The 15,576-nt window shown below is 52.6% G+C and overlaps 2 protein-coding genes across 7 annotated transcripts in view; one reads left to right on the forward strand and one right to left on the reverse strand.

Moving 5' to 3' along the window:
- Ptprn (protein tyrosine phosphatase, receptor type N) overlaps window positions 1-2,521 on the forward strand; it is a 16,166-nt gene extending 13,645 nt beyond the window's left edge. For all 4 annotated transcript variants that reach the window (XM_026786194.1, XM_005361582.3, XM_005361583.3 and 1 more), the window contains 4 exons: window positions 1,000-1,053; window positions 1,417-1,481; window positions 1,669-1,742; window positions 1,958-2,521. In XM_026786194.1, coding sequence (XP_026641995.1) covers window positions 1,000-1,053; window positions 1,417-1,481; window positions 1,669-1,742; window positions 1,958-2,029 — 265 coding nt within the window. In that variant the 3' untranslated portion in view covers window positions 2,030-2,521. The remainder of the gene's footprint in view (window positions 1-999; window positions 1,054-1,416; window positions 1,482-1,668; window positions 1,743-1,957) is intronic.
- Window positions 2,522-4,190: 1,669 nt separating this feature from the next.
- Window positions 4,191-12,918, reverse strand: Dnajb2 (DnaJ heat shock protein family (Hsp40) member B2). 3 transcript variants are annotated; one of them, XM_013351711.2, is made up of 10 exons: window positions 12,563-12,918; window positions 11,910-12,019; window positions 10,016-10,069; window positions 9,728-9,850; window positions 8,757-8,849; window positions 8,473-8,575; window positions 8,254-8,324; window positions 6,226-6,429; window positions 5,280-5,307; window positions 4,191-5,077 (listed from the first exon to the last, which is right to left on the reverse strand). In XM_013351711.2, the coding sequence occupies exons 1-10, from the start codon at window positions 12,625-12,627 to the stop codon at window positions 5,002-5,004; spliced, it is 927 nt and encodes a 308-aa protein (XP_013207165.1). In that variant the 5' UTR covers window positions 12,628-12,918; the 3' UTR covers window positions 4,191-5,001. The 3 variants fall into 3 exon arrangements, with proteins under 3 accessions (XP_013207165.1, XP_026642146.1, XP_005361643.1); XM_026786345.1 differs by lacking the exon at window positions 5,280-5,307 and having other exon boundaries at window positions 4,995-5,077; XM_005361586.3 differs by having other exon boundaries at window positions 5,000-6,429.
- Window positions 12,919-15,576: the final 2,658 nt, after the last annotated feature.

Raw genomic sequence — 15,576 nt, forward strand, 5'->3', positions numbered from 1 at the left:
ACCTGTAACTCCAGCTGTGCAGGAGGTCAGGTGAGAGGGCACACACCTGTAACCCCAGATGTGCAGGGGGCTGAGGCAGGAGGTCTTCAAGTTCAAGGCCAGTCCCAGCATCTTAGGGAGACCTTGTCTCATAAATAAAAGAAAGAAAAGGGGTTAGGGATGTAACTCAGTGGTTGAGAACTTTCTGAGCACACAAAAAAATCCTTATCACTGAATAATTTTATTATTATTTGTTATTAATAATAATACAAGTTTTGTTTGAGTTCAGGGATAGAGTATGAGTGAGGCCTTGGTTTGACCCCCATATCTACAAAAAAATAAACTAGCGAAGTCCCCAACAGAGTCACTGTAGGTCACTGCATAGATTTTTTTTTTTAAAGGCCATACAGGTAAGCTAAAGAGTCCCTGAGGTTTACACCAGAACTATATAAATTCAGCTGGCATGTGACAGCTAGAACAAAGTAATTGTTGTGAACGAATGCATTTTGATGACCTGACCTCAGGGCTAGTGTGGATTACAAACCTTTCGTGACTGTGAAGCGAGCAGAGCTGACCTGAAAGTTCCCAGAACCACTGTTGACATTCCTCCACCTCACTAACTACCACTCGTGGAGCGAGCTGTGGTATGCGAGTTCTTTATGTAGGTTATCTATCCCATGGCATTTTGTAAGAATCCTAAAAAAGCCAGGCAGTGGTGGCTCACATCACTAATCCCAGCACTTGGGAGGCAGAGGTAGGTGGATCTCTGAGTTTGAAGCCAGCCTGGTCTATACAGTGAGTTCCAGGACAGCCAAGGCTACACAGGGAAACCCTGTTATTCCAGGTTCACAGTTTGAGCACATGGCTTCTGAGTGACAAGCAAGCCCAGTGCCATCCACTGCAGCCCTCACCCTCTCACAAGGCCACAGAGGGAGAAAGGCAGCCTGTGAGCGCACGCTGGTGTGCGATTAGCGCATCTTCCTCCTGGCTGGCTTTTCTGATCTTCACTTCTCATTGCAGGAAGGTGAACAAGTGCTACAGAGGGCGGTCCTGCCCCATCATCGTGCACTGCAGGTGGGTGGGCCCTGCCGGGCACGCGTGCAAGCAAACACACACACACACACACACACACACGAATGTCAGCCCACAGCACTGGAAATGTTTTCTCTTTGGCCCTTTCTGTGGAAAGCTGGCTGAACAAAAGCCTAACCCACCAGACTGGACAGGGCCATTCCCATCCTACCCTGCTGCCTCCACTAAAAACTGAGCCATGGCTGTACTTTCTAGTTGTCCACATATCTGCCACTCACCATGGCTTACTAATGCTCTTCCGGGGCCAACTCTAATCATCAACCAATGTCCTCACTGCAACCCCCATGTCTGCTCCCTTCCTGCCCTGTCGGAGCTAAGCCTGTCTGTCACCAACTCCTATTTCAGTGACGGTGCAGGGAGGACAGGCACCTACATCCTTATTGACATGGTACTGAATCGCATGGCCAAAGGTAAGGTCTGTTCCCACAGCACCTGCAGCCCCTGGTCCCTCATGGCTCCCCAGTACCCCATGGGTCGGAGACCCCACTAGGGAGCATGTGGCCACATCTCTCAGATTTGCCAAAGATGCCCGGCTTTATGGGACTTATTCTCCCCTGGACACGCCTTTAAGCCCCGCCTACTCCACCCTGTCCCCAGGAGTGAAGGAGATCGACATTGCCGCCACCCTGGAGCATGTCCGTGACCAGCGGCCTGGCCTTGTCCGCTCTAAGGTGACAGTACCTCCCTGTCTTTCCCTAGTCACTTCCCTTCCCAAGCACTCTCTTCATGGCCACCATGAAGAAACCAGCAACAGCCTGCCCCTCCTGCATCCCCCAAGAAGCCTCCTCCCTTCCAAATTCCCAGCACCCTCCACCCCTGCCATGTCCCCTCGGGCAGACTCAGAGGCTAGGTTTCTCCTGACCCTTCTGCCACTGGCCTTGCACAGGACCAGTTTGAGTTTGCGCTGACAGCTGTGGCAGAGGAGGTGAATGCCATCCTCAAGGCCCTGCCCCAGTGAGCCCCCTGGGCACCTCAGTGAGCATCCTGGCCTCTGCTCCTCCTGTCTGTGTGAGCATTCGTGCACCTGCTCTTCAGTCTACCCACCCGCCATCTTGGGCACGGTAGCCCTTCCCAGCCCAGCGTGGAAGGAAGCGGGGTGCGGAGGGGCGGATCCACCCAGATTCTTCCATGCTAGAACCAAGGCAGTCCATGGGAGACAGACAGCAGGCAGGGGAGGAGTGGACACCAGCAAGGGTGCCCGAGCCCCATCCTACCTGAGTCTCTGTCTCCCCCTCCCCATGTCTGGATGTCCCCCCACTCCCACCAGCCTGCAGTGTATAGACAGGGCAGGATGAGAAGGCCCCAGCTCCCCCAGCCCTGCTACCACTGGCTTGCCACCTTGACCCTGCTCAGCCTTCTCCCTCTAGCACAAGAAAACATTTCTAGAAAAATCTACTTTTGTATCAACGTGAATAAAGTTAGTGTGTTGTCTGTGCGGCTTCAACGTGGACCCCTTTGCCGTTCTGTCTGCTGAGCTTCCAGGCTCCAGCTGTAGCGTCGGCCTGAGCTGTCTCCCTGGAGACACTGAAAGCGGAGACCTACAGGTGACACCGGCTGCAGAGGTGCCATAACTGTCCTTGGTTTGAGAAGTGCCTGATAGCACGGCTTCTAGGTGGCTAGCGGGTTCCAAGGTTCCATGTATTAGTTTTATTTTCACAAAACCATGACCAATGACACCTCCTATACAAAGAATACAGTGTGGTCCTAGCCCAAGCCATGAAATTTGACATGGTGGAGTCCAGATTCAAACCTTGGTCAGCTGGGCCTTCACATAGCCTTTCCTCCCTGTTCTTAGAATGCTGCCTCATGTCCTTCAGTCTCAGGAATGACATTTTTGTCACACAGGGCTGTGGGGACCATCTACCTGCCACATCTCAGATGATAGCTACCACAGCCAACTCTGCCAGTGGGGTGGTGGGGCAAGTCCCCCTGGGCGGGGACAGACACTTTTTCTCTTTCACCTCATCCTCCTCTCAGCCCATCACCTTAGGGGTGGACCTTGTGCCCTCTCCTCCACTCCAGGAGCCCTCACTTGAATGTCATAAGAAACCCCAGACAGTGATTCCAGACACAAAGAAGAGCTGAGCTGGGCCTGGGGGCCACTCGCTCATGCTGGAGTTCACATAAAAACAGGGTGAATTCTGAATGCTGGAGCTAAGAAACGACCTCACCCCAGCGTCTGTGCTCTGCTGGGGCTCAGCTCCGGTGTCCTTCATGGCAAAGGCTCCAAGTGGGCAAAGCATCATTCTGCATGTCCTAGCAGAGGCTCAGGATGGGGGCTTGGGAGGGGAGGCTGCTGCTTTAGCTTCGAGAAGTCGGTGAGGCCCTTTGGCCCCCGAAGATGAAGTTGCCGGTAATTTGCAGGGCCATATCTTCTTGTAGAAAAGCACAGAGGTGCTGGTTCTGTGGCTGGTTCCTTCATCCCTGGGCCTGGACATTGAGTAGAATGGCATTCCACATGCCCCTGGTTCACACCCCTGGAGGGGCTGACTCTAGAGCCCTCGGGTGCTGTTTAAAATCATCAGGGGGCTGGGCGGTGGTGGCGCACGCCTTTAATCCCAGCACTCGGGAGGCAGAGGCAGGCGGATCTCTGTGAGTTTGAGACCAGCCTGGTCTACAGAGCTAGTTCCAGGACAGGCTCCAAAGCCACAGAGAAACCCTGTCTCGAAAAACCAAAAAATAAAATAAAATAAAATAAAATAATCAGGGGTTGTCACTGGTGGTCACACCTTTAACCCCAGCACTCGGGAAGCAAAGACGGGTGGATCCCCATGATTTTGAGCTACATGGAGAAACTGTCTTGAAAACACACACACCAATCAGGTGTCACCATCTGTTCTTTGTGAGTCCCCATGCTTTCAATCAAGTCTTAACTCAGCCTGGGCCTTGCTGTACCACAGAGAACTGGGAACTAGGTCCCCTTACCAAAGGGAACTTCAGGGTCAAGCTAGTTGTGGGGCCCTGGAAGTAATGACACACACCACACTCGGGGAGGAGCACCCGATCAAGGCTTGTCCCTCCAGCTGTTTGGCATAGGGAAGGCATGAGGTCTGAAATGTCACCTCATTGTCCCAGAGGGGCCCTCTTAGGCAGTCTTGGGAAGGAGACACGCAGGGCACTAAACTCTCAAAATTCAGCTTTATTAGATTCCTTTTTCCCTGAGTCTGAGCTCAGTTCATCTGGCTTTGACAGGCCTGAGAGGCTCAGCGTTACAGGAGCTGGCCACAGCCTGCCCCACCAATCCCCTCACTGGCCGTGGACTCCCCAGGCAGGAGGACAGGTGGCTCGTGGGGGATGAATGATGGTAAGAAAGAATGGGCAGCAAGGTCAGAGGCCAAAGAAAGCCATTCAAGCAGTATGTCCAACACTTCCTCTGCATGCCAGTCTTCGCCATACACACTCCAGCCAAGACAGCCTCCTCTCCCATGCTCTGCCGGCCACAGCCATCATCAGCCTTCCAGGACCAAGCCACACCTACTCAGGCCACTGTCCCACTAGCTTAGTCCTGAAACCCCAGGTTGCCCAAGAGAAACAACCTTCTAGAGGCTACAGGACTTGAATGTGCTCACTCTGACCTGGGTCTAGCAAGAAGTGTCAGAAATATGGTTCTGGTCTTTTCTCCTTTATCCACAATTCTCACCACCCCTTCCAGGGACAAGATGAAAGAGATCTCCCCATTCAGATTGGCAGGCTGGCCAGGGTTGGAACTACATATCCCAAGAAGCACCACTTCCCCTGGGATAAGAGCTATCAGAAACGAGGCCAGGGTGCTCTGGGACTTGTAATCCACAAGAGACAGCACTAAGCACCCAGGGGAGAGAGTTCAGAGGCTAAGAAGACTATGGGTGCCTCCCACTCAGTCCCCACCCACCCCCCAGGCCCCAGCCCTACACTCAGCATAAGTTGGGGAGAGGGACGTAGTGTTCCCTCCTAGCACACTGGGGAGGGCGCTGTCCTGGTGGAACTGCAGCAGCTCTGTATCCAGGGTATCCAGCTCAGAACACATCTGGGGAGAGAGCAGGGGTGGGTGACAGGAGAGAGGGGTCAGCTGCAAGCAGATGGGGGGGGTGGAGCCGAGCATGCACACCTAGGCCAAGCCCTGTGTTCTAATGCATGATGGACAGGTAGTAGAGATGTAGTCCCCCACCTAGGCCTCCCACTGGGTCACCCTGGCCCTATCCCACCTCTCCAGGGACAGCCAGCCTCACCTCTGCCTAGTCCTGTGGCCAGGGCAGGCTGAGGCAGCAAGGAGAAGGGAAGAGGAGTTGACTCTGGTTGAGACTCTGGAGGGCTGAGAGGCTTCCACCCCACCTAGCTAGCCTCCCCAGAAGATCTCACGGCCCCACTGGCCCCAGCATCTTCCTTGGGCACACTGAGGCTTCAGAGAGGAGGAGAAGGAGGAGGAGGAGGAGGGAGTCCTAGCCAAGCAGCAGTGAAAGCAAGCGATGCAGCCACAGGGAGTTGCGGAGTGCAGAGCAGGAGGAGAGCAGCACCAGGGGGAAACAGAGACGATGACAGGTGAGAACTCAGTTCTGCGCAGACCAGGAGGCCTGCAGCTGGGGGTGGACAGCAGAGGCTCCGCTTGCTCGGCCCGCGCTGCTCCCCAGGGGAGCTGCCAACCTGAGCTCAGGGCATGCCAGGCTAAGGCCTCCTTCCTTGATAGCATCAGCAATACAGATGGCAGCAGAAGACTTGGGCACACAATAGCCAACCCCAAACCACTAATGCCCCTCAGCAGTGCCGGATCCAGCCAGTGCCTCTGGGCTCCACAGGCTCTTTCATGGCCCTGGTACCCCCAATCCTGGGCTTTACCCAGGGATTTATCAGCCCCAAACAGAGCATAACAAATTCCTGGTTCACACTGTAGGATGATGAGCCTGGGAAGGAAACTTGTGGAGGGACAGAGTTTGGGATCCTGTAGCTCAGGCCACACTCAATTTTGGACTCCCTACAGTGAGCTGGACTCTGGGTCAGACCCTGAATCAGGTCAGGCTCAGCCTGGTCTTCAGAGAATGAGGCATCGAGAGGCCTTCTCCTCTGAAGGGCTGGGTTTGGTTGCCTCGCCCCTCGCCCCCTTATGTGTGCCTCCTATATCAGGGTCTTGGTGCTGGGCCCTGGACTGGCCCTGCCATCCTGGCTGTGCCCCCCGCCCACCTGCTGGCTTCTGCCCAGCTGCTTCCATCTCTGATAGGCTGTAGGCCATGGCAAGCTGCAGGTCCTCGTCCTCAGAAAGGTCGCTGTCAGTGGGACGGGACACAGCGGTCGGCCGGACCTGTGTGCCCCCCAGCCTGGAGGTGCCTGAAGGTTGCTGCTCACGGCGGCTCAGCTCCAAGCCTAGTGCCAGGTCATCTGGGACACCTGCGAGAGTCACAGCCACCATCAGGTCCCAAACCCAAGCTGGTGGTCATGCTGGACCCCCTCACAGAGCCTCTCTCTGGAACTAACACACATACGTTAGGTTACAAGGTTATTTAGCATCCCGGTTGTGGCTCTGTCACCTCAGGCAGAGTATTCAGCCTCCCTGTGCCTCCCTCATCTATGCCATGGGGATGAGGAGATTGTCTACACATGCAAACTGTCCCAGGGACTAACCCATGTCAATTGCTTGTCGCCGTGCTCAGTGCTGGCAGGGAAGCAGCTAGCCACAGCGACAGTCCTTAAGGAAAGAGCTCCACTTTAGGAATCCCGAGTGTGATCCTGGGCTGGTGCTGTAACCCAGCACGTACAAGACTCTGCCTTCATACTCCAGTGCCTGTACACACACCACACACCTACATTCACACCCCCACACACATACACCCTATGCCTTATCTTGATTCTTGGCTTAATTTATCCTTTCCGTATGGTAAGTAGTAGTCTTGAGCTAGAGGCTACTTACAAGTGAGGGTCATCTAAACAAACCTCGGCTCAGGCCCCTCAAATAAAAACCGGACAAATATGACCTACGCTGCTTTACTTTTTCTGTTAAGAACACAGGACGGGGGAGATGGCTCAGCTGGTTCAGTGCTTGCTGTGCAAGTGTGAGGACCTGAGTTCAAATCCCCAACATCCGAGGAAAAAGCTGGGTGTGGCAGTGCACATGTGTAATTCCAGGGCAGGAAGAGCAGAGGCAGGAGGATTCCCTGGGGCTCACTGGCCAGCCAATCAAGCGGAGTCAGTGAGCTCCAAGTTCAGGGAGAGACTCTGTCTCAAAAACTGAGGGAGGGGGGAAAGAGGACATGACACGGCAGGTGGGACCTGGAAGGAGCGGGAAGATGAGCTGGGGCATGAATATGATCAACATACGTTGTATGCTTGTATGTCGTTCTCAAAAATAAATAAAAAGGCCGGGCGGTGGTGGCGCACGCCTTTAATCCCAGCACTCAGGAGGCAGAGACAGGCGGATCTCTGTGAGTTCGAGGCCAGCCTGGTCTACAAGAGCTAGTTCCAGGACAGGCTCCAAAACCACAGAGAAACCCTGTCTCGAAAAACCACAAAAAATAAATAAATAAATAAATAAAAAAAAAAATTGGGGCTGGAGAGAGGACCAAAGTTCAGTTCCCAGCACCCACATCAGGAGGGTCACAACTGCCTGTAACTCTATCTCCAAGAAGACCTGGAGGTGCCTTGGACCTGTGAGCACCTGCACAGACACAAACACATATCTACACACAACTACACCTAATTGGTGTATATGTGTGTGTGTGTGTGGTGTGTGTGTGTGTGTATAATATATATACATATGTATATATATAAATTTTAAAAACAAAATAGAGGAAGATGGCAGACCTTGACCTTTGGCCTCCACAGATGCACTCAGAGTCTCTCTCTCTCTCTCTCTCTCTCTCTCTCTCTCTCTCTCTCTCACACACACACACACACACACACACACACACACACACGAGATTAGAGGGAAAGAGATAGGAAGACAGGAAGAAAAGAAAGGGAAAGAGAAGGAAACCCCCACAGTGGCACTCTATATGAGCAGAGCCGCTAACTCAGTGGCATAGAGTTTGCCCAGCATGCCTGGGTTCAAGGCCCAGTGTCCCTCACACAGAGTCAAGAGCCTTGCAAACAGAAGGCATCCCTCTAATCACGATGGTAATTAACTAGCCATCTGAGACTCTTCTCCCCTGGCCCCTCTCCAAGGGGGGTAGGAGCCATGTGGGTGGGTCTAAGGCTTCCTGCCAGAACCCCACTCACCATTGATCGAAACTGACTTCAGCTGTCCATCCTCTTCCACTTCTACCCGTTCCTGCCCGTTCTCCATGATTCTGTGGAAGGCAGCACAGTCAGCGAGCAGAGACTGGTCCAGGCTCTGACGGTTACAGCCATCAGGGCGGACTCCGTGTTCACACAGCACTTGCTTTTACCCCTCACCCCCAGAACCTCCACCTGTTCGGCCCCAGAAGGAGCGCTCACCTACGCGTGGTGATGCGGTGTCCTTGGACAAAGGTAGTGGATGTTGAAACAGAACGAAAAGCACCAGCCCCAGGGCTGAAGGAGAAAGACGAGGAGGAGAAATCTGGCGTTGGGACAAAGAGGCAAAGGAGAGGCTATGAGAGGGAGGTTCCTGACTACTTATCGCCATCACCAAAAGCCAGGGCCTTGGGGCTTCACTCAGACCTGCTTGCTAGCAAAAGCAAAGCCAATTTCGGGGACTCCAGGACTCACGATTTGCAAAAACAGAAAGGGACAGTGCTTACCAGAGTGGCCAGGAGAAGAGGAAGAGAAGGCAAAGAAAGGACCAGTGGGTCGGGAACCTCGGTTCTGAAGCTCTGAGAAGGGGCCCAAGTCATCTGCAAGAGGGAGATTAGCCGCTGGTGAGGAGAGTCCCTCCAAAACCACGTGGTTGATGTTTTAAAACCTAGAAATCAAGATGATAAGCAACCGCGTGCACTTCTGATTTTTTTTTCCGGTTCTGGTGGTGCAAATTTACAAATTTTTAAAACTGTTTTGGAAAGGGGTCTCAGTAGCTCAGGCTAGCCTCAAACTTAATAGACAGATAAGGATGGCCTTGATTGCCTCACCCCGGGCCTCCACCTCCCAAGTTGGGGGATTAGATGTGTGCTCCACCATGTCTGGCTCTCAAGTGTAACCAGGCTTGTCGAAGGAGTCTCATAAATCACCAAATCTGGTGATTAAGATTTGTATGTGTGTTTTGTTTTGTGGTGTTGAACACTAAGATCAGCACCTTGCCTGTGCTAGACAGGCGTCTACCACTGAGCCCCTTCCTGGTCACCCAGGTAGGATTCTAAGCTGATGTGCATGTGTCTCGTGGGAATTAAAACCCCTCACCTCTCAGGATTTACGAGGCTTAGGGGACGCAGGCTCTTGAAATATATTAGTCATTAAGAACTGGTGTCTGTTGTTATGTGTAACGCTGCTACAGCTGTCACGTGACGCTTGGAGTCTCGTTCCCCTGGTGGCTCCTGTGGAGGTTTAACAATGTGCTCTTGTGTCATTTAATAAGGCCAGTCTGTGAAGTGTCACTGGTGTGTCACGTGAGTCCTGGCATGTGTGAGGTTCTGTCCCAGCTTTCGCTGGACTCACGCCCACACAACCTCAAATCATCTGCTGTGAAATTCCAGTTCCATCCAAGCCTCTAGCCTAAGAGATCCCGAGAGGACGGACAGCAGGCCGGAGGAGGGGGAGTTGAACTATCCCGCCGACATACCAAAGAGCTCCGAGAAGGGGTCTCCACTCCCAAAGAACTCCCGGAAGACTTCCTCGGGGCTACGGAAAGTGAATGTGAAGCCAGGTCCCGTCCCACCAGTTTCTGGTTGAGAGGGAACAGTTCCTGGAAGAGATGAGGAAGGAGCTTAGAGGGTACATTTGGCCCTGAGCCGGGGTTCCCCCCCCAAAGGCATGGCTGGAGACCTTAGAAAGAACATGCTCTGCAAGAATTTGCCTGCCCCTCCCTCCTTAGCCCACTTTCATCCTGGCACCCCACCACTTCACCTACCTGCCCCCGTCAGCCCTTCCCGGCCATAGCGGTCATAGATCTCCCGTTTGTGCTCTGGAAGAAGAGACCTGGTCATTCCTCCCATTAGGGTAGTTAGTTACCTCCCCTCCCGGGCTAGGATAAGCTGCAGAAAATGCAGCTTAGGAGATGGCAGGTGTCTGGGCGCACCATCATAGCAGCTGCCTGACTATACAACACATGCTAATAGCACCTACTTTTTTTAAAAATTCCATTTTACATTCCATTCACAATTCTGTCCCCCTCACCCATCCTCCCATCCTCCACCTCCCCCCAGCCCACCCACCCATCCACTCCTCCCAACAGGTAAGGGCTCCCATGGGGAGTCAACAAAGTCTGGCACATTCAGTTGGGGCAGAACCAAGCCCCTCCCCGCTCTGCACTAAGGCTGACCATGGCACCCCACCATAGGGAATGGGCTCCAATAAGCAAGCTCATGCACCAGGGAGAGACCCTGGTCCTTCTGCCAGGAACAGTACCTCCTCTAGGCCAGCAAGAGAACTAAATGAGATAACTCACCAAAACTGCCTAGCATAGTGCCCAACACATAACTCAGTAAGTGTAAGCCAGGGGCTGAGGTAGAACTCAGTGGTGGAGACCCTGCCTAGCAGGAACAAGACCCTGGGTTTACCGAGGGGCTCCACACAAGTAAGTAAATGGATGTCTGCTAATTACTACCATATTGTACCAACAGGCTTAGCCTGATCCAGCCCCTTCCACAGAGGGAACCTGGGCCGCCCTCCCCGGTACAGCTACTCCCCCTTGGAAGGCTCTTTCCAGTGTATAACCTGTCTTTGCATTTACCTGGTTATCGCCAGTCTTCTTTGATCAGAATGTGATAGACCCACATGATGAGGTCAGGGCCTGCTTTCCCCCCACTGCCTCCCTAGTACCCCAAAATATCTGACACACTAAGTTTAGCGGATATTTTCTGGGATCCTTCGGAGATTTGGTTTTGTTGTTTAGAGACAGGTCTTACTCGGTATCCAGGCTGTCTTCAAACTCATGCCTATCATCTTCCCTCTGCCTCCTAAGTGCTGAGATTACAGGCGTGAGCCACCACCCACAGCTAAGAAATACAGCTTTTTAAAAAGACACCAGGCTGGTCTTGAATTTGAGAGATGGCCGAAGAACCTTGATATTCCCATTGCTAGGATTACAGGCAGGGCACCACCATGCCTAGCTTATGTGGGGCCAGGGATTGAATCCAGGCCCTTGTTCATGTTACCAAAGCACTCTGCCAACAAAGTTACATCCTCAGCCTGCTGTTTGCTGTTGTTTTGAGGTTTATCCACTTATTGAGACAGGATTTCTATACATTTAATCTATATATATAATTCATTATTTATTAAAAAATAAATATTATTTATTATAATTATATATATGCTGTTGAACTCAAGATCTGCCTAAGTACTGGAATTATAGCCATGTCTAGTCAGAATATTTTCTGAAAGAATTAATAACAGACCTAGGATTGTGTTTAAACAGTAGAACACTTGCCTAGCATGTACAATGTTCCAAGTACAACCTGCAGCACAGAAAAGAAAAAAATCCACCTGTCAGACCTGGACTCATATTCTAGATCAAGACATGAACAAATTATTTTGCCTCTCTCGGCCTCAGTTTACCTGCCTATAAAATGGGGGAGATAAGCCTGCTTGGCAGAAAACCCTGTGCCCTTCCCTGGTCAAGACCCAGACTGCTCTCCAGCCCCTGGGAGACAGACAGAACTTGCCATGTTGGAGGAGGCACATTTAAGCTATCTTAGAGAAAAGCAGGGAGGAGAGAGGTGATGGAAGCTTGGCTTTGGGAAGCAGTGAGATGCGCATGATTAGAAATGGGGACATGCTGGTCCCTGCCGGACCCTAAGCCTTACTGTCAGACAGTACTTCATAGGCCTCTGCCACCTCCTTAAATTTTTTCTCAGCAAACTCCTTATTATCTGGGTTCTTGTCCGGGTGCCACTGCAGAGCCTTCTTCCGGTACCTGCAGGAGAAGTGAGAGGAGCTGGAGAGTCAGGGAACTGACGTGGGTTCTTCCCACTAGGCAACTGAACCACACTCTCTTAGTCCACCCACCCTTTCACTGATCCGATCCAAGAACGCCCCGGGACTGCAGCCACGTTTACAGGGGGTTCTCTCCCAGCTCTGTGCCAGGGATATGAGCCGAGAGTAAGGGTGCCAGAAGAATGTCCCCACCCAAAGCCCTCCCTTGGAGCTCACTGGATAGAGCTATCTAGAGCCACAGAGTGTGGGGACACTGGCCTACCTCACAGAGCCCCGGCATTTTAGCACTGCAACCTGAGCATGCCCACATGGAGGAGCTGGAGGAGAGGGGTATCTGATGGGTGTGTACAGCGGGCTCTGAGACGGACAGCACTTCTTCCCTCCCTGGCCATGGTCCTCGTAATTTCCCAAGGGTCCCCTCCCTCCCCCCAGGCAGCCCTCGAAAGGGCCCCTGGGGGTGGGGGGGCGAGGGTAGTGGGGAAGAAGAGACAGAGGCTTTCTGCAGCACAGTAGAGGCACTTACGCCTTCTTGATGTCATCAGCAGACGCACTCGGCGGTACGTCTAGAATCTCGTAGTAGGATGCCATGGCAACTCAGCCGTCAGGCGGCCCTCCTCCGGGCTGCGGGAGAGAAGGGATCAGGCCGAGTAAAGCACGGCGGCTCCCTGTGCTTGCAGCCCCCGGTGCGGGGCGGGGGAGATGCAGAAGGCGCTGCGAGGTGGATGCTGCGCCTGCAGCCGATGATTAGGCTCCTTCACAGCCTTATCGGGTCCCGCAGGCCCGTGCCCGGGGTTATTTCGCCGCAGGCCTAGAGAGCCCAACCCGAACCCCCTGACTCCAGCAGCCCGATCTGAGGTCCCCAACCTGACCCAGCTGGGGCCGCACCTCCTCTGCCGAGAGTCCCGCCCCTGCCCCCCGCGGGGAACCGCCTGGCACCCGCAGCCCCGCTCGCGGCTGCTGCGTGCGACGCGCCAGGCTGGGTTGTGTGCGCAAGCGTGCGTCAGCACCGCGGAAACTACTAGAGACCTAGAGAGGGCCGGCTCGGCCGGTCACACTGGAGGGGGAGGAAGAGGGGGCGCTGCAGAGACTTCTGGGAATGGGGGAGGAGCCGTCTATTTTAGTTTTGCACCCAGGCAACGTCATTCCCAGGTGGGACTTGGAAGGCTGAAGTTTACTACATCCTTCCAGCCATGTCGCACTCCCTCAAACACAGGCAGAGAGGCCGTCCGCAAACTAGGTGCGGGGCCCCTTGTCCCTCTGTCGCTGTCGTCGAAATATACTTCATTGATCCCTGAGTACTCCCCCAGGCCATCATCACCAGGACTCACCTAGTCTCTCTCCTCTGGGCCTGACTCCTCCCCTTCTTCATAGCCTAGCTCCAGCCCTGGCTCTCCTGAGTAGGTCAGACCTGCTTTTTATAGCGTCTCGTGGCATTTCCTTCTCCACTCTTTTCAGAGCCACAAATTAACATTTATTTGATGATTATCCACCTCCTCCACTAGAATGTAAATTCCCAGGATGTAAGAATTGCATTGTCCTCCTCATTGCCCCCCCTCCCCCCCCCGTTTAGTCTTCAGTTAGAGTTGAAAAATATCAGCTGGATGGCTAAATAATACTTGGAAGAATCTTGATAACAGTTTGACACATAGGAAAGGTGAGGGCCTAATTAAAGGAAATTACTAAATTCAAAGTTCCTCTTCTACAGCTGGCCCTGAATAGATCTATTCCACCTGAAAATGATTCCTGGATTCAGACCTCATGAAAGAGGGAAACTTCCAGAACCAGCTCTTGCTTTATTCCGTCTGACCAATCCCTGGGCATTAGTGGAGTATCTTCTATCTAGTGGATGCTACCAGAATGTACTAAGAATGGGGACGGGGTGGGTATGGGTAGAGTACTTGCCTAGCAAACATCAGGCCTTCCTTAGCCTCAGTTCCCAGCACTGGGAGAGAGGTAAGGGGGGAGGGGGCACAGAAAGTGACCTAATGCCTGCTAAGACAGCAGCCTGTCAGCAGTGTCCCCTTGGAACCTCGGGACTCTAAGAGCTGGGAGACCTGGCCTGGCAATAGGATGCTGCTGTGTGGCTTGGGGCCCACCCAGTACTGTTTTCCTCTTTAAATATAGGTAGCATCTAGAGCTGTTTGAAAGTCTTCATCTGAAGCATGCTTTATAGAAGTTGTTATTAGTTAGCACAGTGCTTTCTGGGGTCAAGCAGTAAGAGTTATATGTATCCGGTCAGGATGAGAGACCTGGGGACATCACATAAATAAAAACAAAACAAAACAACAACAACAACAACAACAAAAAAAAAAACCAGCTTGAGCAGGACACGAGAGAAGAAGGCATCAATCTCAATCGCTCATCCATTTGTCCTGCCTGCCCACCTTCTGAATGACCTGCCTACATTTGGAAAATTCCCACCGACATCCAGGGAACTTTCATTGTTTCAGCCCTAATAAGAGATGCGGCATCTCCCAGGGAACCTTGAGGCTCTCACACGCTTCCCTGGTCTGAGGGTACTAGCACAAGTCACAAGCTCTGTGCCCCTGGTAAGTGGGACTTCAAATCTGGAGCAAGGCAGGGAGAAGGGAAGGTGGCTAAGACTTTCTCTCTGGGTGGCGCAGGTTGCCATGGGGCTTGCAGCGACCTCTTGCGCCTGAAGGAGGAAGTGTCCGTCTCCATGTTGCTGCTTGCTGGGGTTTGACTGCCAGCCCTTGCACTGACTGAATCAATGTATAAACGCCATACGCTTCTAATCTGAGGGTGATTCGGGAGAGGGAAATGGTTTAGTATAGGGGTTGGGTTGTTTTTTGTTTTTTTTTTTTTAACTTGTTTGATTTTGTTGTTGGTTTAATTTACTTGAGTTAGCTTCTGCTGTTTGTGATAGGAGCCCCAACTGGCCCAGTGGTCAGGGGCTTATATTTGGTTTAAGCAAATCAAGTGTAAGTACATTACTTCAAAATCTTCCAAGTGTTTGCTATTTTCTTCTACTCTTCTCTCAACAGACAGTTGTCTGGCACCTACCTACCAGATATGTGAAATTAAGAAGAGAAAGGCCAGGGCCATTGAAGTGGCTCAGGATAAAGGTGCCTGCCACTAAGCCTGATGACCTAAATTCCATGCCTGGGCCCCACAGGGGAGAAGAGAACTGGTTTCCACAAGTTGTCCTCTGATCTCCATTTGCCGTGCTAGGGCTCAGGTGTGCCCACACACAGAGACACACACACAGCACAGATGTGATTTGCAGCACTGAAGATGAGAAAACCTGGGTGTGGTGGGTTGCAGCTACAGCCTCTGGCCCTTGGGAGGCTGGGGAAGGCAGGCGACCTCAAATTCAAGGCCAGCCTAGGCTAAATCGGGAGTTGCAGGCCAGCCTGGACTGCACAGTGAGTCCCTGTCTAGAAAACAAACAAAAAAATCCTCCACCAACAAAAAGAATAAGAATGCAAGAAAAGTATGCAGAGGACCAGAGTCTGCGACTGAAGGAGACCAGCCTGGGCTACGTAACAGACAGGAAGACAGAGCTGCGACTGAAGG

Source organism: Microtus ochrogaster, linkage group LG4, assembly GCF_000317375.1.
Source record: "Microtus ochrogaster isolate Prairie Vole_2 linkage group LG4, MicOch1.0, whole genome shotgun sequence".
NCBI lineage: Eukaryota > Metazoa > Chordata > Mammalia > Rodentia > Cricetidae > Microtus > Microtus ochrogaster.

Coding starts and splice junctions, on each gene's coding strand:
- Dnajb2 (XM_005361586.3), bottom strand. CDS start 12,627: ATGGCATCCTACTACGAGATTCTAGACGTACCGCCGAGTGCGTCTGCT. Junction 8,850..9,727: donor CCCCTTCTCGGAGCTCTTTG/GTATGTCGGCGG, acceptor TCCCTCTTGCAG/ATGACTTGGGCCCCTTCTCA. Junction 8,325..8,472: donor CACCGCATCACCACGCGTAG/GTGAGCGCTCCT, acceptor TGCCTTCCACAG/AATCATGGAGAACGGGCAGG.